Source organism: Cavia porcellus, unplaced genomic scaffold, assembly GCF_034190915.1.
Source record: "Cavia porcellus strain 051 isolate PalLab524CR breed Dunkin Hartley unplaced genomic scaffold, mCavPor4.1 scaffold_28, whole genome shotgun sequence".
In the NCBI taxonomy this organism is placed as follows: Eukaryota; Metazoa; Chordata; class Mammalia; order Rodentia; family Caviidae; genus Cavia; species Cavia porcellus.
The window spans coordinates 9897382-9924924 of record NW_026947511.1 but is presented as its reverse complement, the minus strand read 5'-3'; the positions used below and the strand labels follow the sequence as shown (position 1 = coordinate 9924924).

Here is a 27543-nt window from a genome sequence, read left to right as displayed (position 1 = left end):
ACAGGATTTCCTTACAGGCAACCAAAGGTCAGTTTAAGCCTTCATGACTATGAATTGACCTCAAACGAATTACTTGACCTTTGTAGCACCCAGTTTCACTGAAATAAAATAAAAATAATATCTTTATTCCTTTGGGATTTTTTGAGGATAAAATGAGGCAAGGAATGTCTGACTCATTATTAGGCACATAATAGATGTTCAATATATAGTGCCACTTGTATTAATAAATACTGCCATTGTTGATGGTATAGTCATTGTCATGTTTATGTACCAGAATCCAGCTATATTAACTTGTATGTCTACATAGTAGTGTGAGATTATATATTTAATGTATAATTCATATTCTATTAAGTACATTAATTATATAAAAATATATAAACACATATAATCTAATAGAGAGTGTGACTTCAGCAAAATCCAAGCCAAATCTATGAAACTTAAAATAAAGAAAGCACTGTATGAAAACTCCTCCATTTCCTATAGTATGAGGTTTACCATCACCCTCATACTGGGGTACAAACCAGAACAGATTGGTAGATAGAATGAATTTTTTACATAATTTGAAGTTCTGTATCTTACAGAGACAGCAGTAAATGGAAGTTTTCCTGAAAAATGTCCCCCTCTATTATTTTTGCAAAGTGGTTGGGTTATTTGTTCACTATTTACTGTTAAAGTTTTGCAGTTTCAAAGGAAAATGGGTATCATACATCATAGTTTACCTCCATAATTTTTATAAATTTAAAAATTTTCTGTTACAGTAATAACTTCTCTCATATGATAAGGTAATACTGAACACAGAAAAGTACAGAAAGTATGGAAAAAACTTTAAAAAAGATAACCTTCTAAACAACCACTGTCTAGATATAACTAAAATTAAAACTATTGTGTAGTCTTTTCCCCTGCGGTTTGTTTCATTAATGAATGCAAAAAAGTGCACAATTTACATTCTAATTTCTCTTAATATTTTGCAGTATATTTCATGTGTCACACATAAAACTTGATGACTCAATAATTCTATTCTTTTTCACCCTTAACTTATTAGGCCAATATTTATTTTGGAAAATTTTACTGTATTAAGATATAAAAATAATTTTATATACCATGCTTGTACACACTTAATTTTTATTTTAGATGAATTTCCAGAAATAAGATTACAGAACCAAGATGCCAATTATTTTTGAACTTGCATGACATGGTAATACATTTCTTTCTATAACGATTTTGCTGATACTTGCTCTTACCTTCAGGGAAGGAAAAAACAAAACAAAAAGTATCTGTCAGTCAAAGGTGTAGCTCAATGTTAGAGCACTTGTTTAGCATGTATAATGCTTGGGTTTACTCCCTATCACCACGAAAAACAGAAGCTAAACAACAAAGGTGATACTGGAGATTTTAAATGTGCTGTTACTATGGGCCATTATATTTCTTCTTCTACAAATTGTTTATTTCTTTTGTCTTTCCAGCTATCTGCTAAAAGACTTGATTGTTCTTCTCTCCTCCCTTTGTGTCTTCTTTTCTTAATAAAAAAAGTCATCATTTTAGATATTTTTCATGAAATAAGTCCTGAGAGTTCAGTGTGTTACTTGTGAACACAACCTAAAAGTATGTTTCTGATCTCTCCCACAGCAATGTTCTAAAAAGCTCACACCAGATTGCATCCTGTGGCATTTCTGTCTGGTGAAAAATACACTCACATTTCTTTCCCAGGTCAACTCCAAATGTGGCAGCTTTTAGCAGCAGCATGTTGGATGCTTCTCCTTGGACCTATATATGGTTATGATAAGCAAAGAAGAAGCACAAACCCTGAAGCTAATATGAACATTGTAAGTCATACACTGAGGGGAAAAAAATCCACTACCATAAGGAATTGTTAAGTAGTCGTGATGTTAGATAGACTGGAGGTTTCTAACTTTCAGCAATTCTACCAGCGGCTAAATTTGTGCTTCCTCTCTGTTTCTTGGCATGGCTAGCATGCAAGAAACGATAGCTCTGTTCCAAACTGGAGCAGAAATATTCCATATGTTGGCAGACTGAGCTACCATCCAGCGCAGAGTTACTGAACAGAAGGATTCATGAGCCAACACTGATGACACCTGTATTCTTGAGTTACTCGTGAGGCTTTTGGTACAGAAGGGTTTTTTCTATTTAGTTGCTTGCTGGTTTTGGTTTGGTCGTTTGTGAGATATACCGGTTTACCATTTTGGTTAACCGACCAGGACTGATTTCCGTGGCTTAGTCACAATTATTTTCCCTCTATTGTTATCTTCAGCAGTAAAATGAACATAAACAGGTTAAGAAACTCTCCATAGAGACATAGCTAATAAGAGAAGCAAGAATTCAATGGCTTACAGTCTGTTTCTTGAATCTGGACTTTTAAACACTGCTTTGTGTGGCCTCATAAATTATGCATGCATCTGTCTTCCTGACATGGGTAAATGCATAATCTTGGGAGAAAGATTTAGTCTTTAGAGCTAACTTCCCTTTATCATTAATCTTTTCTTTATCTCCTCCTTGGACAAATTGCTAATCTTCTTGAACTATTTTCTGAACTGTAAAAATAAGTGCAATTCTATCTCAAAGAGCTTTAATAAGGATTAGACAAGGGATACAATTTCTATGCAGAAGACAGCAGTTAGACACAGATTTCCCTCTTCCTTATGTACACACCCTAAGTGTCTTGCCTATGCCGTTGCATGCCGCCCTTTCCAGGAATCCTCCTCAACCTTCCTTTTCCAAGTATTTGCTGTCCTAACCCATAGATCAAAAAAGAGAAGTTTACAGTGTCAAACAGTATATTGCAGTGCATGTGAAAGAACAAGAGATTACATCATCAGAGCATTCTCTCCTTGTTTCAGAGCCAGATTATTTCCTATTGGGGTTATCCTTATGAAAAGTATGATATTGTGACAAAAGATGGCTATATCCTTGGAACTTACAGGATTCCTTATGGAAGAGGATGCCCAGAGAAAACAGGTATGATTTATTTTGTTATGAAATGAACAAAAATATTTCAAGCACAGATGCCTAGAAAACCTCATGGCAGCAGGACACTTATTTTTCTCAAATAAGTTGCAGTTCCTTCCTTTAGAAGGTAAATTCTACCTCTAATTTGCATAACTCTTTGATGTTTTAAATTATTTTCATATATTTTCTTTTGTCTCTCCTTTTCACCTTTCAAACACAGAAAACACAAGAAAATGTGTTCTTACTCTACTGATACCACTGTAAAGGTTTGAAAACCAGAGAGCTAGGAGTCATTCTTTTTTTTTTTTTTTTTTTTTTTTTTTTTTTTTTTTTGTCTTTTTCCTTTTTATTGGTACCAGGGATCGAACTCACGACTGCCTGCTTGCAAGGCAGGCGCTTATGCCGCTGAGCTAAATCCCCAGCCCCAGGAGTCATTCTTGATACTATCTTTTCTCTCCCTGTATGCTGCTAGTCACAAAAATTTCCCATTTTTGTCTTAAATTTCTCTCTATTCGGAAAGCTTCTCTCAGTATTAAAGCTCAAATACATGTTGGGACAAAGTTTCTTCAACTACTACAATGCCTGCTAATTCATATTAATCCACATGTAATCACTTCTCCATCAGCCAATGTTATTTTTTAAGATAAATAGGATTCTGCTAATTCTATGTTTAAGCTTCATTAAAGAACCATTTCTAGCTTCCTACAATACAGGTTCCTATCTAGAGGGGGAAAAAAAGAGTGAACCATGTGATAGAAGCAATTTACTTTTTCCCCTCATTTCTTAGCTCTTTTTCTTCATTGGCATATTGTAACACAAAACCTCTTAACAGCAGAAGAGTTAAATAAAAATATATCTTTTTTAAGAGACAAAACTATAATGCTATTGCTGACTTTATAGAACCAATCATTTGCCATAACTACATTGCTTTTGTAAATATTCATGAGAATATTTTAAATCTCCCTGAACTTTTCATTTCTCATTGCTGCCACATAGTTGTCAAAATGCACCAAGTAGAAATCTCTATTCTGAGAAGCTCTCTGAGGCCTCAGATTAAAGAGACACTAGGAACTATGGTGCAGGGCTTAACTTTGGGAGAGTTACAAAGAGCTCTTCTTTCCTCTTTACTCCATAATATGGAAAATGCATAGACTCAATTCCTTGCTTCTAGAAGGCTGATGTCTCTCTGAAATTCAGGTCAGGAGCACTATTCCAGTTCTACAAGTGACCTACTGTTGGGTTTGGAGGTACCAACACAGCTTCGAAAACCATTTACAAGGAAGAAGAAAAATCCAATCAGTTTCTTTCATTCTTTCTTTTTTTCAATGCCACATACCAGTTTCCTTATTTTATTTCCATAGCTAAAATATTCTAATTCTACATTGGGAGTAGGATTTCTAGATCATATTAACATATTGTATGAAATCCTATCTACAACATTGTATTGTTTTGTAACAATTCCAATAAAATGACGCATGTCTATAAAATCTATCATAGTACCCAGGACTCCGTAAACATTCAACAAATGGCAATTTTATAACCATTCTTATTATTTTGAAAAAATCTTTAAAGTTTTCTAAATGTTTTGTCAGAAGGAAAGTGCTATTAATATGAATAATAGTAATAAACTACTATTTACTAGCTAGAAGGTCTTTCACATTATATATTTTAAGTCACTGAATTCTTCTAATTAGCCTAAGAGACAGAATCTATTACTCTTTTCCATTGCACAGAGAAATTAGCCAGAAAAGGGTTTATATATGGCAAAATGGATTTTGAACAAGGATGATTTGACTCCAGAACTTACACAGTACATCATGTATGACTCAATTTTATAAATGAGAAACATAAGACATAAAGAAGATAGATTACTTGCTGAAGTGAAAAGACCATACCCCAGATTTTCCTGGCAACAAATTTTATCTCTTAACGTCTTTTTGTACTATCGCAAGTCAGTTTAAAAAAAAAAAAAAAAAAAAAAAAAAGATACCCGTGTGGCCTCTGAGGAAGTTCAGACATGGAATTCTTGTTATTTGTTTTGCAGCTCCAAAGCCTGTTGTATATTTGCATCACGGCTTGTCTGCATCTGCCAGTGACTGGATTTGCAACCTGCCCAACAACAGCTTGGCTTTCCTTCTAGCAGACAATTGTTATGATGTGTGGTTGGGGAACAGTCGAGGAAACACCTGGTCTAGAAAGCACCTGAAACTGTCACCCAAATCATCAGCATTCTGGGCTTTCAGGTAAGAAGTACCTGTAAGTAAGTGCGAAGTGTGAGCTTTGCTCATTTGTTTGCATAAACACCCAGTTTCTTCCTCTGTTCAAGCTCTGATGAGATGTCCTCTTTGTAGCACCGCTGTTTGTTTTCAGAGTTCACTTCTTCTGTGGTGTGGGTATGTCCTGACCTCAGAATGCGTAAAGAGCTCAGTGCTACCGCCACAGAGCCTGAAAGTGCTGTCTACTTCAGAAACGTGACCTACTCAGCCACAGAGGAAATATCCATACACTTACATAGTAGCTAAGAAGCATGCCTTAGAGATCAGCAAAGCGACTTGTTCCTTAACCTCCTTCCTGTCTTCTGGAAGTCATTGGTATTTCTTAATTCCACACCCCAGGGTGATTATGTCATTGTAATATTGCAAAGGACAAGATAATTTCCTGAGTGTTTCCTAAACTTCACATTGAATCTCAAGCACCTGAGGCCACTGATAAATCTGCAGATTACCAGAGCTCTTCCTTGGGAATTCTGATACAGTTCAGTGTGAGGTCTGAAAGTATGTGTTTTGGAAAAGCACTGCAAAAACTTTTTTCAAAAGAGATTGAGAACATCTATAGGATTAAATTAAGCATAAGTAGCCTTATAAGAAAAGTATTAGTAGGATTTACAAATTGTAATTTTCTGGATTGTAGTTTCTTAAAACTGTTGTTTCTTGCTATTAAAGTGACAGCCTGACAAGTTGTTCAGATATTAACTCTAGTCTCATATTAACAGAAGTAAATACCTATGTCTGAAATGAATACCGCAGGCCTAACAGTAACATGTCTTTTCCAATGTTGTTTCTCTTATTCAACAGTTTGGATGAGATGGCTAAATATGACCTTCCAGACACATTTGATTTAATCACAAAGAAAACCGGACAAGAGCAGCTCTTCTACGTGGGCCACTCTCAGGGGACCACCATAGGTGTGTTTGGGGCAGATGTGATCAGAACATTAGTGCTTCCATTTCTATGGAAGGGATCATTTCTTTCTGTACTTTAATCAGCAAACCATTCTCCATGGGTGGTTTCAGAACCGTAAACAAAACAAAGATGATAGTAGCAGGTTGTTAGATAGGCCTAAAAGAAAGAATATTCATTTATTCATTTGTGTACCCCACAAGCATTGTGAGACACTGGGTTACATGCTGGGTTAGCAGAAATAAATATGGATCTATATTTCTTTCAGGGATCTCACAGCCTGGAGAAAGACAAAAGGAAAGCAGAAAATAACAAAAGTGTGTTTTGTGCCATAATCAATGTGACTTTTGTTTACTATGTTTGGTTTGCTCTTGGGTAGACCAAGTGTGAGTAGACAATGCTGGCAATGCTGTGAGGCACCTCGGTCCTCTTAGTGCTCTTTACTTCACTGTTTGGAAACTGCAAGCAGCTGAGACCATTATGATTGATAATTGTGAGACCATTGCCATTAATGTGCATATGTACGTGTGTATGTATTTTACTATCCGCATTTACCAACTGAGAGCACTGAGAAGCATTTCAAGAAGATAACTTCATGCAGCTAATGAGTGGCAAGTCGAGGTTCTAGCCCTGTTTTGTCTGACATCAGACTGGTGAAACTGCAATGATCCTTAGAAATTAGTCAGGCATGCTCCACAGAGGCTGCTTGAACCTACTAGTCAATATTTTCTGTATGACTAGACATGCTTTCTCTAGGGACAGAAAACTGATTTTAATTTGACTTAGCTAATTTCACCCTTAGGAAATGTAGAAATTCTTCCCCACAAATGGCAATTACTCTGAATTGGTTTTTGTTTTGTTTTGCTTTATTTTGTAATGTGGCTGGCTTTGTTATCACATAAAATGAAGAAATAATAGTTTAAATCTATGAACTATTATCTTCCTGGCTTTCAGCTTTCATGGCATTCTCTACAAATGCAGAATTGGCTAAAAGGATTAAGATATTTTTTGCACTAGGACCAGTTGTCACTGTGAAATATACTCAAAGTCCACTGAAAAGATTTTCAAAATTTTCCAGACCAGCCATTAAGGTATGTGATTTCCTCATGTTTAAACCTAAAGTAACTATAAGTATCTCCACTTATGTCAATTTCAAGAGAAGACAAATGACATTTTACCAACACTGAGGTATCTACACCAGCTTACTGATGATGCACAATCTTCTTAGCAAGGTTCAGGGAGCTCATTCAGATGCCATCGGTATCTACATCTATATCTAAAAGTGTTCAGGGTCACTCCTTAAACATGGCTTAAGTGAGAATAGGGGGAAAGGCTTTACTGATTGTTTTTTATTCTCTGGAGTCCTAAGATTATGAAACAGGTTATTTCAAAACAAAGGTAAGATTGGATTAGCATACATAGGAATCAGACACTGATTTATGTTATAATCCATTTATGTTATAACTCGGCCTGAAATTTCATTAGTAAAGATGAATTTATTAAGGTTAATCCCTTGTCCCTAGAAAGAATTAATTATAATATTCTTGCAGTGGTGGCTCGTTATGTCCATACAGTCAGTATTTTAATAGGTATTTTTGGAATGTTTACTAGGTACTAGAAACTACATAGTTTTATTTTAAATATCATCTGGAATTTTGCAACAATTCTATCTCATACATGTCAAATTTTCCATTTTGTAGTTGAGAAAATCCAGGGAAATAGAAATTAAATTATAAGACAAAATCCAGACTCAAACATAAGCATGCCTGACTCCGCAGCTTTACCAGTTTCCAATAGAGACTGGTCTACGGGAATATAACAAAAATACAGATTAAAGACTCTTAAAGAAATATAACAAGAGGTGAGCTGGGAAGACTACAAAGACAAAATTAAATCCATGGTTTCACAGATTACTGACACAAAGCAGGTTTTTCCTCCTGCCCAGTTTTTTTCTGAGTTATCACTCATTCATCCCTAAGCACTCATGAGATTTTGATGGTGCTTTAAATTGATCTTGCAGGCATTGTTTGGTGATAAAATGTTCAGCCCTCACACACCACTCGAGCACTTCATTGCCACAAGGGTGTGCAGTAAGAAGATATTCCATTCCATATGCAGCAAGTTCCTATTTAACCTAGTTGGATTTGATATAAGAAACTTAAATATGGTATGTATTAGTAGTTGAGTCTGAGAATGTGATGGTTTTGTAGTACAAGAATAATGTGAGTTCCCTCCGGATTGTGTCAAAAGCACATTTTAAGGTCTCTTTTTCATCTCATAGAATGTAATTAGTATGTTCATGGCTCCCAGACCAAGTCTGAGATTCTTTTGGGTGTCATAGGAGGATTTGAGAAGAAAGCTTTACTTCCAGAAATTCTCACCAAAGCTTGAAGGATATTTACTTTAGTGAAGCATATCAGGGGTACATAGAAGCTTCATCCTTGGAGCTATGTGAGGTAAGTCTAGAAAAAAGTGTGCATTACCTTCTATCTTTAAGCAGTGGGCTGCCCTCTCTGGAGTGTATGAAGTCACTTCTTAGGACAGAAACACAAAGCGGAGGGAGCAGAAATTTCTTACTGATAGGCGTCTTTGTTTGCTGTGTCTTCAGAGAGTGTGGTATATATTTTTCCTAAATAATAATGTAACAAAAGTAAAAGAAAACACATTCAGATTTGTATCACATATTCACTTGCATGATTATATAATTAGCTATAATCTCTTTTCAGAGTCGCTTGGACGTTTATATGTCACAGAAACCTGCAGGAACGTCTGTGCAGACCATGCTGCACTGGGCCCAGGTACATGCTTCCCATGTCTTCCTGAGACCCTGGAGGAGTGCTTCTTCAGACTGCTCTCCCAGAAGCCTGAGAGTGGGCCCCAATTCCTGAATTTTAATTTCTTTGCTCCCTATTCTCTCTGTCCTCCTCTGTCTGCTTTGTGAGCCGGAGGCCCACATATTCTGACCAAGTTCTTAGCCTTAGATGACCCCCAAGTGCCTTTTCAGAAAAAGAGGATGTTTTATCTTTTAGAAAATCAGCAGCTGAAGTAGGACTTTATATAAAATGACAAGACTATTCCAGAAAGATTTGTTTATATATGATGTATTTCATAGTGATTAAATAATGTTTTATTTAGAGCAAATTAATTTCTAGGGAAGGATTTAAACAGTTTAATCATTTGTGTTTTTACCCTCAGTTAAAATTTTATTTGCTTTATCATATTAGTATATTTTATGAACTCAGACATGAGACAAATTCAAGTCACATAGCTTCTGAATCAGGAGTGTGTGTGTGTGTGTGTGTGCGTGTGTGTGTGTGTGTGTATTTGTGTTTCATTGTTTAAACTTTACCTGTATTCTTGGCCCGTGGCATTAGCTTCATTCCTTTAGAAAAGTGAACAAAATGGGCAGAGTCAGGCCAAGTGTCCCAAAAACTCACCCTAGGACTGTATTGCTTCAATCCAACATCCAGATGACCCCTCAAAGGGGAGGTGCAAGGCAATACCACACCTCACACAGAATAGTGAGGATCTCTGAGTGAACATTCATCACAAAAGTGGCAAAAATGTTTAAAGATGGAGAATACAGTCAGAAAAGCAAACCATTTGACGCAATAAATAAGACACAAAATTGTTTAATATTAGCAGTAATAATTTTTACCTTTTTCTCCATACCTTTATTAATCCATGGTTGTTATGCAGATTAATGAGTTTTGTTTGGGAAGATTTACATTTGCACATAAAATATTTTAATCATTAGCAATTTTTAATGTTGGAAATGTAGAGTTGATGAACAAATCCATATATATAAATATATAGATATTCCACACATATATATATATATAAGTATATATAGAAGATACATATAAAATATTTCACACTTTTAATAAGGTAAGAGCTAAAGTTGAACCTCAGAGGTAGAGCAATTGTCTGGTCTGTGTAGTTACACAACATGTGTTAGGTCTTTGGGTTCATTTCCCAGCACTGAGAAGAAAAAGTCAACATGCATCCTTGTGACATTTAAAGGCAAGGTTTTCTGTGGACTTTCATGAGGAAAAATATGGGAAGAGGAACTTGTGAAACAGTTCTTGAGCTGGCATCCATTTTTATAAACTTTAGTACATGACTGACTAATCTTTAGTGATACTTAGCTTATGTGATAAAAGATCTTTGTATATTTCTTGCTTCTAACATTAAATTTGTCTGGTTTCCTTATATCATTTTAATATATTTATTGATTTTGTTTTGTCTTAGATTTTAAATTCTGGTCAACTTCAAGCATTTGACTGGGGAGATCTTGATCAAAACATGATTCACTTCCACCAGGTACAATAATAATCATCATAGTCAGTTGCATACTGCAAATGAACTATTAAAACCTGTGTCCACACATGCACTCATTAAGTACATACTACTTCTTATTCACTACAATGGATGCTGCCTATTATTGCTATTATACTGCTTCCTGGGACTTATCAATGCTCCATATCATTATTTCCATCTTCACAATGATGTTTCAAAGTAAATATTACCATCTCCATTTTTTTCAGAAGTTCAAAGAAGTTAGGCCCACTGCCAAAGTATTTAGCTAGCAAACAACCAGAATGTGAACCAGAAGTTCCTGTATCTAAAGTTTATACTTCCCACCATGCTTCTCAACAAAAACTTTTGGCATTTAATTAAAACTATGCTTGGAAGAACAAATGAAAGTATACAATCTTTGTTGTTAAAATATATCATCTAACTTATTATCTGTTTCTAATAAAATTAACTAACATTTTTCTAATTGTTCATCATCTTCTATTTTTAAAAACTAACATCTATATCTATATCTATATCTATCTATCTATCTATATATATATATATATATTTATCTGCAATATCATGTTTAAGAGCAATTAGCAATACCTGCCAAGGAACAGTGTCAAAATATTTCTTGACACTATCTACGAAGATACTACTAGCTATGTATTTATTAGAGCAAATATTCTATATAAAACAAATTATACATTGTTATTTTTCATTACGATATAAGGACATCTTATATTTTACCTTTTTGATAAAATAAGCCCAAACTGAACAAATAGTCATCAATATTAATGATGCATGAGTTTTCAAATATGTAATACAGGGAGTTGGAAATTTTTTAAATGATTATTTTCAATATCACAATAAATATAACAAGCCAAGCATGCATAATGCCAACTGGTGTAAAACATCCGATTTTTCTCTTAACCTTCTCTAGTTAGATTTAATGTCACATGCATGCTGTTAGAATTCTATTTTCTTTTGTAATTAATGAATTTTTGTCTTATTAAGAGTATGCAGCTTCTTTAGGAAAAACTTTTTGGGAGACGACCTAAAAGATTGGCTTAAATGAAAGTGGAATCAGAGCTTTATCTTTGTGTTTACAGATTCAATCACAATCATGATGATATAATAACTCAGGTTCAGTTATGGGTCTTTTGCTTACAACTGCTGGGGAAGAAAATGGGAAAATTCAAAACAGAAAATGAACTCTATGCATATTTTAGAGTCAATAACCTTAAACACAACTATGATTACAAGAACTATAAACTAAGTGGCTGTAATTACAGAAGTCAGTCACCCACAATCCTTCATTACTAAGAAAGTAAAATATTTTTCTAGATAAATACATGCAATTCTAATTGTCAGCTTTTAAAAAATTCTGTGGCTAAAAACTGTCAGAATCCATTTGAATCCACATATTAATATTCATTTTTTGCTATGTCATTTTCTAGATCTCTGCCTTCATCCTTAGTAGAGAAATTAATCATTGGAGTAAAGGAATTCTAATTCAGTCCTGACACATTTTGCCTATAAAAGCTTGTGATGTTTGTTGCTTTCTCTATGTGGCATTGTTTTCTATTCCTCATCGTTCTCCATCTTCTCATTTAAATATTAACACTTTGTATTCTACTACCAAGAGAACTGCAGCCAGGAAAAGAGCCTCTTCATTCACTAATTGCACTTAACCTTTGGTGCCCTAAGCCAGGCCTTCTGGAGACCATCATCCCTTATATGAGGAGTGCTAACCTGCACTGGATCCCTCTGTGCCCTTCACATTGCCTTCTCAAAAACACACATCTCCATCTAATACTCTCTCTCAAATCCCACATGTAAGGCTTCTTACCTTATAGGTATCACTATAAAGAATGTGATGCACTAAGAATATTATTAATCTAAAGACCCAGGCACTAATCCTTCAAGTGAAAGTTACACCCAACCTGAATACAGCAGTGAGCTTTGCTGAATGTCACTCTCCTAAGGAAATTTGAGGTGCATAATTACCCGCTCTGATTCTCTTCCAGACACATTTCTATTGCTCAAAGAAATCTCTTCCAGGCCAGTGTAACAATTTCCTTTGGTTCTATACTTTTTTCCATTTTATCTCTTTCTTGTAATCTTTTTACATAAATAACCAAGATGTGTTATTTAGATTGAGCTGCTGTAATAAAATCCCGTAAACTGGGTGATTTAATCAACAAAAATTCATATTCTTGCAATTACGAAGGGCATATTCCCAGAATTAGGGAGCCAACATGGTGGGTTCCAGTGAAGGCTGGTCCTGAATTTCCATGGATACCTTCTTAATGTGTGTTCACGTGGTCTTTCCTTGGTATATCCTCCTGGAGAAAGAGAGAAGGAGAGAGTGCATGTGAATGAAAGAATGATTCCTTTTTATGTAAGGCTTCTGTATCTAGTGAGTTAGAATCTTGCCCTTTTGACCTCATTTAACTTTAATTACCTCCTAAAACTCTTGTGCAGTTAGAAAGAAATGTCAATTTGAATGAGTTTTGCATCCCTGGGAACCGGGGGAGCACGCTTCTGATTGTATCTAGGTGGGGAATGAGGCATGGCCTTGGAGTCTTTGCCTGGTCCCTCATTTCTTACTGCCATGGTATTGGTTCTGATTCTGTTTCCTGAATGCCATGAAATAAACATCTTTGCTCCTCCATGCCCCACTTTCTTGATGTTTCTACCTGGGAGCTTGCCATGTGCTGAATCTCCTGAAACAGTGAGCTAAATCAACTCTTTCCTTCTTTAAGCTGTAGATATTGGTATTTTGTCTCAGTGACAGAAAGCTGACTAAGCTGTCTCCAAATAGGGTAACACTGAGGCTTGTTACTATGACAAATCAATTTGGAGAACTATCAATTCAGCATACAGAAGATAATAATCAGAAATTATTTAGTTGTAAGTAGCAGAAAATAATCGTTTTAGGGTAAAAGAGGAAAGAAGTTCTGCCTTTCTACATTACGATGTCGGAAACTGACAATGGCCAGGAACTTAGACAGTATCATGTCTTCCTCTTTTTTTCTTCTTTCAGTGCTGCCTAAACATGCTTGTTTCCATTTTGAGGCTCTATAAAACTTGAGCTAAGATGATCCAGCTGACTTTTGCTATTTCAATCCCAATAAAAAAGCCAAGATGCCCTCAGTAACTAGCAAAATGTTCCAGAATTGGAACAGTTTGAATGGCATACGATCACTATAGCATGAAGAATGAAATTCTGGTTGGCCACAGTTTTGGACTAGAAATTGAGTTGTATTCATCCAGAAGAGAAGGTACAAAGGAAAACTCACTGGAGTCTTCCACTGCAACAGGCTAGTTCCTGTTACACATCGTATTTCGACTGTTTGTTTTTATACATTTTTATCAATACTTCCAAACAGTTGCTGATTGAGTGTCAACAATGCTATTAAGCCCCAATTTCAATTCATGAGAAGGGACATTTACCCAATCCAACTTTTTGCTTTAAGAAAAAAATGCACTCTCAGATCAAATGGTACCTAAAAAATAATTTCCCATATTTCTAGAACACCCCTCCTCTAAAAAATTTCCCCATTTTTTCAAGTGTACAAGTCAGAAATGTAATAGTTGTATTTTTATTTGAAATGCATATTATTGTACTTCAGATATTTTTGAATGTTTTAAGACTTTAATGATTCTATGTCATTAAGTGTATACACTTTTAACATTTAAAAAAACTTGTTTAAGGACTGATAGTTAATATTACTTCTGTAATGTAATTTTTTCATTACATGTAGATTACACCTCCTTTATACAACATCACTAAAGTGGAAGTTCCAACAGCAATATGGAGTGGCGGACAGGATATTGTGGCTGATCCTAAGGACATACAGCATCTATTACCTAAAGTTGCCAACCTTATTTACTACAAAATGATTCCACACTACAATCATATGGATTTTTACCTTGGAGAGGATGCGTACCAGGAAATTTACCAAGACTTAATTAGACTGATGAAAGAATGTTTATAAAATTGAATACATTTCCTTTCTTTAGGCAAGTGAGTTTTTATAATAATAATGAGGTGGCTAGATCTAAAGGTAATCCTCAATAATTTTGACCTTCTGCTATTTTCTGTCCTTTCAGTGATATTATGATTTGAGTCTTACTTCTAGCCAACAGAATAGCAAAAGTGGTAGACACATAAGTTACAATATATATGAAAGGTGATGGGATGTTATTCCCTAATTATATTTCATTATATGGTATCACACACATGCCTATAATTCCATCACTCTGGGAGGCAAAAGTAGGAGCATTGTAGGTTTGAACCCAACATGGGCAATTTAGTGACTTAGCAAGGCCTTGCGTTAAAATTTTAAAAGATGCTGATGCAGCCCAGTGTGAAGGCTCATAGTTCAAGCCTTAGTACTGAAAAAATACATCAGAGTAGACTGGAACAACAAATTGTCCTTGTTGGCCTGATGAAACAAATAGATGTAATCAGGAAGCCGACTCTTCAAAGGATGGTGTGTGGCTTTTAGAGCCTTCATGCTTTTAAGCAGAATAACGCAGGGCTCCCAGACACACGGCCGCGGAAAATGAATTCTGCCTGAAACAAGACTGACCATAAGTCTCCATAATAGACTGCCGCTGTGAAAGAAGCCTTGACTGCAGCCTGTGAGACCTAACCTACAGAAATAGTGAATATTTAAAATTCTAAGGCACTAAATTTGTGTTAATTTGTTTTCAATAATGGTAAACTGCTTCTACTAATTATTATTTTTAATATACCTGAATTATGTAATCAGTATATTTCATTATATTAATTCTAAATTATAATATATATTGCTATATAATCCTATAATACTATGTTATAGATAGCTATTGTATTTATAATATTTCATGCTTATAATATAGATGATGGTTATTTTGTCTGGTTGAAAGCTTTCTTATTTCACTGTAAGTCTAGGTTTCTCACTTTGTTTTTTACTTAATGTTTCTTTTTCTCTTTGCTTTAAAATGTTGCTGTCTATAAATTGTGTTCGATTTGCAGCTCTGCGACAAAATGCATGAGTTAAATAATTTAAAAGGAGGAAATATTTATTTTGGCGCATGGTTTTAAGTGGTTTCAGTTCACAGTCAGGTGGCTCCACCGCTTTTTGGCTTGTGATGGGGCAGAATACCACGGTGCCGAATGCGTGTTGGAGCAAAGCTACTCACCTCATGGCATCTCGGAAGAAAAAAGCAAAGCAGTACATCACATATTCTTCAAGGGAAGGCACCCAGTGACCTACTTGTTTCAATTAGGCATTTCCTCCTAAAATTTCCATCACTTCCAATAACACCATCAGCGAAAGACCAAGATTTCAACGCAGAAGCTTCTGGGGCTATTTAAGATCCAAGCCACAAGTGGATGATACTCAGAAATTTGATTTAGATGAGCTTTAGTGTGGTTTTGATGTATATCCTGCTTTGACATTTATGAACTTCTTGTTTCTGTGAATTTATAGTTTTCATCAAGTTTGGAAAATTTGGGCTATCATTTCCTCAAATAGTTTTGATGTCCCTCTTTTTGCTAGATCTAATATATATATATATGATCTAATATATATATATGTATATATATATATATATATATATATATATATATATATACATATGTATATATATATACATATGTATATATCTGAAGTTGTGTTTTCCAGTTGTTTTCCTTGTGGATTCCATTTTAAATAGTTTCTGCACCTATGACTTGGCATTCAGGGTTTTTTCTTTTGTAGTTTTGTAATCATATCTGATACACTACTTTATATATTATGTCTTTCATCACTAGAATTCCCATTTGAGCACTGTAATGGTTGATACAGTGTGTTGACTTGAGACGGTCAGAAGTTTAAGTGACTCAGCAGAGTCCAGGGTCCTTACTCTGTAACATTCTCAGTCTGTGCAAGAGCAGGGCAGGGAGATTATATGAGTACTAAACCCAACATACAATAAAAGTCAAGTGAGGAGGGGCCGATCGCTGGTTCTTCAGAGGAGCTGCGGGATTAGCCTTCAGCTTAGAGGTCATCCTTGGCTTCTGGCGCAGATTGTTCAACTTCTACCTGGGACTCTTTAGACTTCCTGAATAGACTCTTCAGCCTTCGTGGTAGACTCTTCAGCCTTCCATCATAGATTCTTCAGTGTTCCATCATAGACTTCGGCTTCTGCTACGTACTTGCACAGGAGACTGCAGTGAGCACCAGACCTTGGGCTGGACCCTTCAGTCTCCAGCGTGCAGACACCCTGTGCGTGCTTCCTCATCCAACTCTGTGGCTGACCATCATAAACCAATCTCCTAATTTCTTATATATTTGGATATTGTGTGTTATATCTTTTTCTTTAGTAAACCTTGACCTAATACAAGCAGTTTTTAAAAATCCATTTCTCTCATTTTCATGTTTTTCTTCAAATCTTTGACTACTATAACCATATCTTAACATACTTCTTGCTTATGCAATTATTGGCCATATTGAATTTTTTTGTATAACTCCCCCCTCAGGTTATTTGTCCTTCTTTATTGTGTGTCTAACAATAGTTATCTGATGTCAGACACCGACTTTTGTATTGTTGAGTGCTAAACTTTTTCTTTACTCCTTAAATAAGATTGGAGATTTTTGAATAGTCAGTTCACTTATTTGCAGGTAAGTTGATTGGTTTGAGGGTAGTATTGTATCTTCTTAAGTCCAACTCTGAAGTTACCTCTGCTCTGAGGAAGTATTATTTACTCATATGCTTCCTAAAGTCTCTAATGAATGTCCCTGGTGTGCAGAAACATCTGTCTACACTGGCTTGGAATTCACTTGTATTAGTTCCTCCATGACCTCTTTACATACTAGGAATTGTTTTATTTACAATTCTCTAAAATGTTCTTTCTAAGTTTTATTTTGTCGCCTTTATGGATTTTACCATTTTGATGTGCAGATTATAATTTAGTTCAAGGTTCCATGGAAATACTCTCCTTATTTCTAGGATTCTTTCTCTGCCCTGCTGCTTTCTCAAGTGTTCTAATTCACAGGTTTTGGCACCTTCTTCTTCCCTGAGTTGTAGTTTCACTGTCTTTAAATAAACTGGACCACAAAACTCTGTTTGGGTCCCCTGCTTCTGCTAATAACTACCCAGTGATCTTTGGTAAACAGAAAGTCACAGTTTTCATACAGTTAATTTTATATATTTTCTTTCCAAGGGTCACACAGTTCTCTACATAGCCTCTTTGAGAATGTCTAGAAATTGTTTTTTATTATCTTGCTTCCAATGATCTGGTTCTTATGGTGGTAATCACACTTCCAGAGCCTGCTATTGACTCAAAACTAGAAGCAAAAGTTAAGATTCTTTAAAAAAAGATTCCACTCAACTAGTACAGATCCAGTATAACTTGAAAGATGGTGAATAACTATTAAAAAAGTAAATATATAACTACTAAAAACTGTAAGTTCTTCTCGTTTACATCTAAAATAGTCTTGGTATCAGTGTGCTGCAAGTATTTCTGATGAAATCCAGCCCTCAGATTTTAGATACAGTATGTGCAAAGAGACTTTAGTGACTTATCTGAGTTTCTAAAATAGGATTAGAATCTTACCTCCCTAATGTTGATCTACATCAATCTTTGCAAAAGCTTTTCTGTTTCCTCTTTTTAATTACAATCTTTTTTACTTATTTACTTTTCTCTTATTCCTCAAAACTGTTTTCTTACCATGAAACGGTGCTAGTCCAGGACCTACAATGACTTTCTGCTTTTTATTTTATTGCATCAAATTCTAACTACCTTGTCTTTCAGCACTTTCCCATAGTTGACTCCACCTGTGTTTTCAGTGGTATTTGACTCTGCTTCCTAACCAGCTGCACATCTTTCATCCAAGCAAGTCGCTGTCCACAAGCCCTCTTACTCCTATTTCTCAGGTGCCCACACTGTTACCTCACAGCAGACGGAGGTAACTTGCGATAATGCATTTCTCAGTCAAGTAAGGTTTTCCAATTTCTATTGCTCCATTATAGGAGAAAAAATCTTTTTTAATTAATAATCTCTTTTTAATAGGAATTTCAAAGTGTATCACAGTCACTGTTGTCAATTATATCAATGTGAAATGTGAAATCTAAATCTGAATACTGACATTCTAGAAGGGAAAAAACTAAAACTGAACAAGTTTTCAGTTTCACTGTAACTACTTTGTGCTGGGCTTGAAGAGTCTGAAGTATTTTTGGAGATGGTGCGTCTTTTGGTAATCTTTGAAAATAAGTTTTCTAATAACTCTTCAAAGTTATGTCATTAATTTCTAAAACTTATGCTGCATCTCTTTTTTGTCACAGGCTGGAGATATGAATCAAACAAGGCAAATGTAGTCTGTATTTTTATCATTTATGTTAAATTTAAAATCTGGTAGAGAATCCTGACTCCAGGAAGACAATAATAAAAATAACTAACATCATTTAGCACTTATTGTATATCAAGACATAGTTAAATTATTTAGCTTGAAAACTTAAGAATTAGCAGAAAATCTAGGCCTGAACCCAAATCCCAAATTCTTAATACTTCCTTATACTCTGCATTGTTTCTCTGAAGACACAGGTAAGGAGCTCTAGTACAGGTAGCCCTAATTAGGGAAATTCAGAGTATTTGTTTGCATTTGAATCTGTATAGTGAGCAAGAAGAAAATTTGGGGTACATTTAAAGTGAAAAGAAAGGCTAGAACAAACATCAGTGTTAAAAGGGTTGGAATGATAAAAGGAGTGGCCGAATCAACAGGAACTAGCAACGAAATGGGTAATGTTGGTTCAGAAAAGGAGTGTACTCACATATGCAAAACAGGCTGCCAGGCAGTTCTGAGTCAAATCAAGTTAGCCAAGAGCAGGGCCAGGAGTATCAACCTGGCTGGTATTCACCTGGAAAAAAGTCAGTAGATGTGTCATGTTGGCATTTTCATAGCTGAGATACCTAGGAGACCAACCAGGAGTCTTCCACTTGACTCTGCCCAATAGTCCCCCCATTAGTCCTTCTGTTCTTCAACCTTACAGAGTTACCTCAGCTTCAACAGAGCAGCCCTCCTTCAACAGACAGCGGGATCTGTAATTTTGAGAAGGCGTTATATCCTAAAAGGCAACGTCTTTGTTTCACTTTTATACCTGATATGATTTTTACTTCAGGTTGTATATTCTCACTCCTTTTCAGTTCCATCTTTGAGATTCACCCATTTCAGAGTCAGCTCAACTCGAATTCTGTTCATCACTATGGTGTCAGGTAGATAACTTAGGTTATTTCTGCAAAACAGAGACACCCACTCACCCCATCTGCTGTCATGATGATCAGAGATATAGGAACCTTATTCATATCGCATACATTTAAACATGGGTCCTACAGTCACATTGTTTAGGTTTAACTTCTGGCTCCATTATTATTTTTATATTCATAAGACAAATTAATGCTCTGATCTTCACTTCCCATCTGTAGAGATATTGTTAGCATTACTGTTATCAGATTCCTGTGAGGCAACATATTGAAAGAATTTAATGCAATGCCAGTTACATGGAAAGAGGCTAATAAACTGTGTTTCTTAAAATAAAATGTGAAGATAGCACCTCAGTAGTTTTTCATCTTGACCACAATTTACATGGAAAAATAGAATTCTTAATTTACACACGAATAAAATAAACCAAGATACTAAGTTATATATATAGTCCTACTTAACCATGAAATTTACTTTTTGACTGCTTGAGATTTAGATATACTTATTTTAATAGTATTTATAGATGCTATCTCTACCTAATATTTTAAATGCTTAAAATTTTCCAGGTTCTATGCTAAGTATTTTCAATGTATTATCTTGTTTGATTCTCAGAGTAACCCGATGTTTCATGCACACTATGCTTCTCCTTTACCTATGAGGTAAATCTGATATAAATCTAAAAGCTGTCTTACACAGGGACCAGCATTCTTGATTAATCATGAAGGTATCCTGACTCTTACAGTGCAATTCTACCTGTATCATATTATTCTCTGTCTATTCGCATAATCATTTAAGTACTGTCTAATATTTTATTCAGTGGTATGCTATCCACTGAGCAATGCGGGAGTGTTACAGGGGTATGAACATTTAGTTTCTTCTGTATGTAAAGTTCCATATGAGATGCGCATTTATCTTCTGTAGCCCTCACAATAGACTTTAGATTTTAGTATATTCTCATTTTACATACTATAAAAATCTACATACCAGAAATAACTAAGTTTCTCAGAGTTACATAGCAAATAACAACCTGACCACTGTAGTTGTTGAACGTTTTTCTCTTTGCTCTTAAGGTTGTGTTCTTGGTATAGATGTTATTGCACACAATTGAATGTTAACAGGGTATTATGTAGACCCGAAATGCCCTGAGAACATTACGTAGAAGACGTTGTTGAACTTTAAAGCACAGGATAATCCTAGAAGGATGAAGGGTCAGAGAAGACATTCCAGGGGAGGAGAAACTGTGAAGAAAGTTTTGGGATATCTACAGATCAGACAAGAACAGTGAGTGTCAACAGACAGTGTGAAGACTGTCTGGTTTCTAAATGAACTTAGGTGCCAGCCTAGCTTCTTGGTGAGAGTGGCTATGTCTGCCTTATATCAAAATTGCATTCACCATCACCCAGACACACAGTCAATGATCAATAAACAATTTAAGTTGGGATTGCCTTTTTTGTTCTGAGCCACCTGATTAGGTCCTATAGAAAGTGTAGTACTTTTATGACATGAAATTATATATTTAGCTAAGACTCATTTGTCCAAAATTTCATGATATACATGGTATATAGATGTCATCTTATTAAATACATGGAATATAGATGTGATTTTATTAAATGAGATCTGAGCATTGGCCAGAGAAGGATGGTTGACTGGGTGCCAATTGTTTACAGGGTGATACTTCTACAATGTCTGTGTAATGTCAGCCCAGTACATGTTGAAATTTATTTATTTATTTTTTGCTTAAATGGTTAAGTTTACTTGGTGTTATTAAAAGTTAAATGTTTCAATTTTAATATCACTATTACATCTGAAATAAACTTACATGATATTCTGGAAGAAAAAAAAAGATAATTTCTTGAGGATTTCTTTCTTTCTTTTGTATTGGGGATCAAACTCATAACCTTGCACTTGCCAGGAAGGTGCTGTGCCACTGAGCTTAGTACATTGCAGGTTTGTGTCTTTATTTTAAATGAGATTAACAAAAGAATGCATAATCAAAAGGAAATAAAGAATATTTCTACACACTGTCAACTCCGACCACTATTTGATACTGTAAGATCACCATTAAACTATTTGGTAGCCTTTCTTAAACATTTTTGAAACAGGATCTCACTGAATTGCTGGTCTGGCCAGGTTGGGTTCATATTTATAATCTCCCAGACTTCTAGGATTACATGCATACTGAGCTACTTATTTATTTACTTATTTATATGTCTTTTTGAGCTATGCAGTTCAGGCTGGCCTTGGGTTCGCTCTGTAGCCCAGGCTGGTCTGGAACTCACAAAGATCCTCCTGCCTCAGCTCTGAGGGTTGGAACCACAGGCATCACAGCACACCTGGTTTACATTTATATTTTTAACTCAAAGACAGTTATGTAACATTGAGAAAATTTTAATTTTCCAAATATTTCTCAGAATATGGCAATCCCAGTACGTAGGAAGCAGAGGCGGCAGGGATACCATGAATTCAAGGCCAGTCTTTACCACACAGCAAGACCCTTTCTCAACAACAACAACAACAACAACAAAGAGAATGGTCAGTTTCGTCTTCCAGGTAAAACACATAGTTGGATAATCCATTTGCCCCAAATTGAACTTTCTATTTGTGATATAATTTAGCAGCTAAAGGCTATATTATCTTTTATAGCGATGGGCCTGTCTTTTCATAACTACCTACCCTTCATACAAAGAACAGGAAAGGATATACCTTACTTTTCAGTTTCAATAACTCATTTTTATTGTACAATAAATACCTGATTTTTTTTTTTTTTGAAACAGGGTCTCACTGCAAAGTTCAGAGTGGTCTTGAACCCACTACATAGCCCAGGTTGATCTTGAACTCACAGTAATCTTCCCGCCTCAGATGAATTTGGGATTAGAGGCATGTGACACTATGTCCAGTTCTGATTTTCATTTTTTGACAAGCCAGGTACAGAACACACTTGTAGTCCCAGAACCTGGAAGGATGAGGCAGGAGGAATGCCACAAGTTTGAGACAAGCCTGATACATAGTAAGTTCAAGACCCAGTCTGGAATATATAGCAAGTCTCAAAAACAACAACAAATACCCAAGTAGGTGTGCATTTACGGAAGAGTTTGCTAGAGCTGTCATAATGAAGTCATGCTTTGGGTGGCTTACGTAACAGAAAGTCATTTTCTCAAGTTCTAGAAACTAGACATCCATGACAAGGTGTTCCCAGGGACGGCTACTTCTGTCCTTGGCTTATGGACGACTGACGTCTCCCAAGGCCTTTGCCTGGTCTTCTACTCTAAACATCAGTGTCCAGCTCCCTCCAATTACATTCCATACATAACCCAGTGGGCAAGGATTTCACTGTACAAAACTTTGGGAAACACAGTTGAAATAACATTTGCTGACATGGAAAGACATACCTATAACTTTTTTAAAAGTGAGGACCAGGAATGATGATGCACATCTATAATCCTAGCAAACTTGGGGACTGGGAAAGAATTCTAAGTTCAGATTTAGTCTGGGCCTCCAAGTGATGTAGTGAATCCTGCCTCTAGATTTGACTGATTGAAACAGGGTCTTTCTATGTAGTTCAGGCTGGCCCTAAACTTGTGGCTATGTTCCTGCCTCAGCTCCTGGGTGCCAAATGGCACCACACCTGCTTAAAATATTTATTTTTAAAAATTTATTTATTTATTTTGGTTTTTGAGACAGAGTTTCACTCTACAGTTCAAGCTGGCCTCAAACTTACAAGAATCCTCCTGCCTCAACCTCCTGTGATCTGGGATTATAGGCATGTGCTACCATATCGGTCTCTGGCTAAAACATTTTAAATGGCTGGGAAGGCAGGATGTGTATGATATAGTCCCATTTTTTTTTAACCGGGTATCAAACTCACGACCTTGTGCTTGCCAGTCAGGCACTAATGCTGAGCTAAATCCCCAGCCCTAGTCCCATTTATTCTTCTGGTGCCAGAAATCAGACTTAGGACCTTGTGCTTGCCAGGCAGGCGCTGTAAGCCCCTAGTTCCATTTTTTCTAAACTAAAAAACAAAAACTCATACATGATAGGTGACTTGGGGGTTACAGCTAATAATGGTTCTTTCCTGGGAAATAAAACTGGATCGAAACCCTTGTTTACTTTCCTAGTTCCTGGGACAAAATCTTGACACACACACACACACACACACACACACACACACACACACAACTTAAAGAAACAGAGATTTATTGTGGATCACATTTTGGCTCGCAGTAGGCTGCTCTCCAGACAGGACGGCATGACAGAGAGCAGAAGTCAAGAATGGACGCAGGAGGGGAGATAGATCCTTCTAGGTCACACCAATGGTGACCCACCTCCAGGGATCAGACCCAATTTCCTAACAGCAATTAGTTATAGTGTCCCCATAACCCAATTACTTTCTAACCACATGAAACTCTGGGGGCCATTTCAGATCTAAACCATCACATTCTACCTCACTCTCTAAGACTCATCTGTGCTCTTCATGCAAAAATGTATTTAGTCTAAGAGTCACCAAAGTCTTAATGGTTTCAGCATTATTGAACAGTACAAGTCCAAAGTCTCCTCTGAGGCTTGAGGCGAACTCTTAGCTCTGAGCCCCTGGGTGCGGCCTCCTGGCTCAGTGCAGATCCCTCAGCCTGCTGGCACAGATCCTTCATCCTACTGGCACAGATCCTTCATCCTACTGGCATACACTTTCTAGCTCCCTGCACTGGTCTTCAGGACTTTCCAGTGCAGAGCCTTGATATAGACTTGCATGAGACATTGCCATGAGACCCAAGACCCTTAGCTGGATTCATTGGGTCTCTAGTGTATGAACAGATTTCCTGCACTTTTTTGCATTTGACTTTTTGGGTGAACAATCCTATAAATTATGTGTTCTGTATCAAATGTTTTCCTGACAACAATAGTAGTGACTATCTGAAATCCCAGGAGTCTGGGAAGCTATGGAGAATTGAAAAGCTTGGCCTCAATTTGGGTAACTTAGTGAGATACTGTCTCAAAATAATAATAATTTTAAAAAGACCTAAAATTATAGCTCAGTGCAAAGGCCTGGATTCAACCCAATACCCATACCTCAAGCTCAGTACTCTCAAATTCTTGTTTGGCTGGACACGATGATACATGCCAAGATTCCAGCTACTCAGGAGGTTCAGGCAGGAGGATTACAAGTTCAAATCCCAGTTTGGGGAAGTTAGCAACTCAGTGAGACTCTGTATCAAAATTCAAAATGTTTGGGCACAATTATAGTATAAGGCCATATTTATAAATTAGCAAACTTGTCAGTATTTCATACTAAAAGCTAGAGACCAGTTAGAGGCCTGTGACCATGCTCCTGCTCCTTGTCACTTAACTAGCCTGCTAACTTCAGTTAGCCTTGATTGTCTGTGTCCAGATAATGAACTGAGTCAACTTGGCTGTGTTACATACTTCAAGGACTTCAGGCCCAGAACAGACTGGCCCAGTCAAGGACACATTTAACTCTGCTTTTCCCACAAAAACCCCCTCCCCTGTTTCCCATAATGGTCCCATATTATGATAAACAATTCCTTTTAAGTAAATCTATTTAGAATGACTTGATTGAATGTACGCAACCAATCGTGTAATAACCTGCTGTCATCTTTTGTAGTTCCTGCTTACAAAATGTATCTAAGTTTCTGTTTTATTCTCAGTCACTGCTAGTGATTTGGACCTGGACCCACTGGCTTGCTGGCGTTAATAAACGTTGCCTTCTAGATTTCCCAGTGCAGTCTTCCATTTGGTTTGATACTGGTTTTTCACAATGCCAAATCAACCGAGTGTCCCCTTCCTGTTGTCCCACATCACCACCAGAGGTTTTACTGTTTGCTTTCTATCTCAGGTGACGAGGTAACAGGCACCCTCTTGTGTGAAAATGGGTGATACCGCACTACCACTCCATCCTGCCATTTCCAGGACTGTCAGGTGGCTCCCTGCTGGAGATGGATGCACCTCAGAGAACCAGACTTCCCCCACAGCCGCTGACGGAGACCCCGGCTGGGCAGGGTGGGTGGAGGAGCTGGTGGACTGATAGCAGGGAGGCCAGAAGGAAGAGACCATTTTGACATTTTGACATTGTCCAAGAAATTCTAGTGTGAAAGTGTTGACCAGGTTAAATAGGAAAATAAATAAACTAATAGGAGAAGAATATGATTTAAAAAACTATCATCCCCATGATCATACAAGTTCACTGAGCCTTTTCCTTAAGAAAATGCAGTCAAGCACTTTACATAAACTCTTGTTTAATCTTCATGTTAGCCTTATAAAATGGTACTATTCTTATGTCTTTCATATAAGGGACCTGAAGATATTTTGGCCAACTTTCTCTACAGTGTTATTTGTCTAAACTCTAAAATCTTTAGATGCTGAAGGTCATAATCTTTATGCTATAGTAAATTATCTATTATGAACTAACGGCATTCAACATCAGCTGAGCAAGAGGCACAAGGACGACTCTATTTCTCCCCATGTGAAACTTAAAGTGTAAAGAAAAAAGCAGATAAATACCCTACAGCTACTCACACTGTTACATATCTAATTATGATTGTGATAAACCCACCAAGAAGTATATTCCTTCATCTGTGTAGACAGGGATGTCTCCAAAGAAATGAAATTTTGACTGATGTTTGTAACATCTGCTAGATCCTACACACAGAGAACCAGCTCTGGTAGCAAGAAGCTAGGTTTAATGGAGAAAATTAAATAAGCACAGAAAGCTAGAGAAAGTGGAGTGGGGCAAGGAAAAACTCAGAGGTGGCCAAACCTGGCTTTTAGGCTTGCCTAGTCATAGGATTTGAAAGTCACTGAAGGATTTAAACCATGATCAGTGTGTAACTGAAAATGATGACATAGTGAGAATCTATCTTAAAAAAAAAAAGAATTAAGTGATGACAACTGCAAGACCAAGAATGAATTACAGCAGTTAGAAGATGAAGGTATTCTAGGTAAAAATGAAGGCAGCTGAGGGTATTGGAAAACAAAACTAAACAGAACTACATGTTTTTGTGTTCTATGAGAGGGACATGATTACCACATAGGGATGATCAGTGAAATCTTGTTGATTCCTATGGTCTCAAAAGCAAGCCGCTCAAGAAAACTGCTATGTATGTATGCACAGATGCCCATTATTATTTATTCAATCAGCAGGCTTAACAGAGTTAGATCAAGAATCTGTCAAATGTATAAATGTTGTCATAATCATTTTAGTGATACTTATGAGGAAATGTTCTCATTTTTTAAAAGTTAATAGTAATACAGCATTTGGTTTTGAATAAAGCCCATACAATAGCCTATCTTTCTAGATTCACTGATTTCATTAAGGCTAATGGCCATTATGTTTTTGATCAAGAATTATAGTTCAGTATTGTACAAACAAACTTTTTTTTGACAGCCATTAAGACATAAATCTCAGTTGGGGAACAAGAAACCATGCGCTTGAAAAAGCATATTTAATGATTCAGACTGTTGGAAGTTACAGGCGTATATTCAAATTATGTTAAATATATAATGCAAAGTTATTTATTTGGGGTGAGTACTATATGAAAAATAAGAATCTGTTAAAGGAAAATTGAGGAGGAGGAGCACAAGACTGATTAAACAGAGCTGCATCACCTAATATACATCCTGAGTCAGATATAGATAACAAGCACTTCGTATGTGGCATAGCACATACACACACCAGATTTCAGACACTGTGAGTTAGAACAGAATGGAAAGTGTCTGGTTAATGATATTGATTATACAGTAAAGTAATATTTGATATATTGATTTAAAGAAACCATGCTATTAAAATTTATTTCACTTATTTTGTTAGACTTTTTTTAAGTGTGATTATTAGGAAATTTAAACTCTCTCTCTCT

The 27543-nt window shown here is 36.2% G+C and overlaps 1 protein-coding gene and 1 long non-coding RNA gene across 4 annotated transcripts in view; one reads left to right on the top strand and one right to left on the bottom strand.

The window, feature by feature from the left end:
- The window catches only part of Lipk (lipase family member K), a 23172-nt gene extending 8155 nt beyond the window's left edge, over positions 1–15017 (top strand). For 2 of the 3 annotated variants that reach the window (XM_013157020.3, XM_063239493.1), the window contains 9 exons: positions 1708–1823; positions 2856–2973; positions 5009–5207; positions 6039–6148; positions 7098–7234; positions 8164–8310; positions 8870–8941; positions 10395–10466; positions 14213–15017. In XM_013157020.3, the coding sequence (XP_013012474.1) occupies positions 1719–1823; positions 2856–2973; positions 5009–5207; positions 6039–6148; positions 7098–7234; positions 8164–8310; positions 8870–8941; positions 10395–10466; positions 14213–14446 (1194 nt within the window). In that variant the 5' untranslated portion in view covers positions 1708–1718 and the 3' untranslated portion in view covers positions 14447–15017. The remainder of the gene's footprint in view (positions 1–1707; positions 1824–2855; positions 2974–5008; positions 5208–6038; positions 6149–7097; positions 7235–8163; positions 8311–8869; positions 8942–10394; positions 10467–14212) is intronic. The other variant, XM_063239494.1, reaches the window with a different exon arrangement.
- Positions 9783–27543, bottom strand: part of LOC134473827 (uncharacterized) — a 22227-nt gene continuing 4466 nt past the window's right edge. Inside the window, exons 2-4 of the long non-coding RNA XR_010044288.1 lie at positions 19578–19712; positions 19251–19337; positions 9783–12790 (exon numbers count right to left, since the gene is read on the bottom strand). This is a non-coding gene — a long non-coding RNA (uncharacterized LOC134473827). The remainder of the gene's footprint in view (positions 12791–19250; positions 19338–19577; positions 19713–27543) is intronic.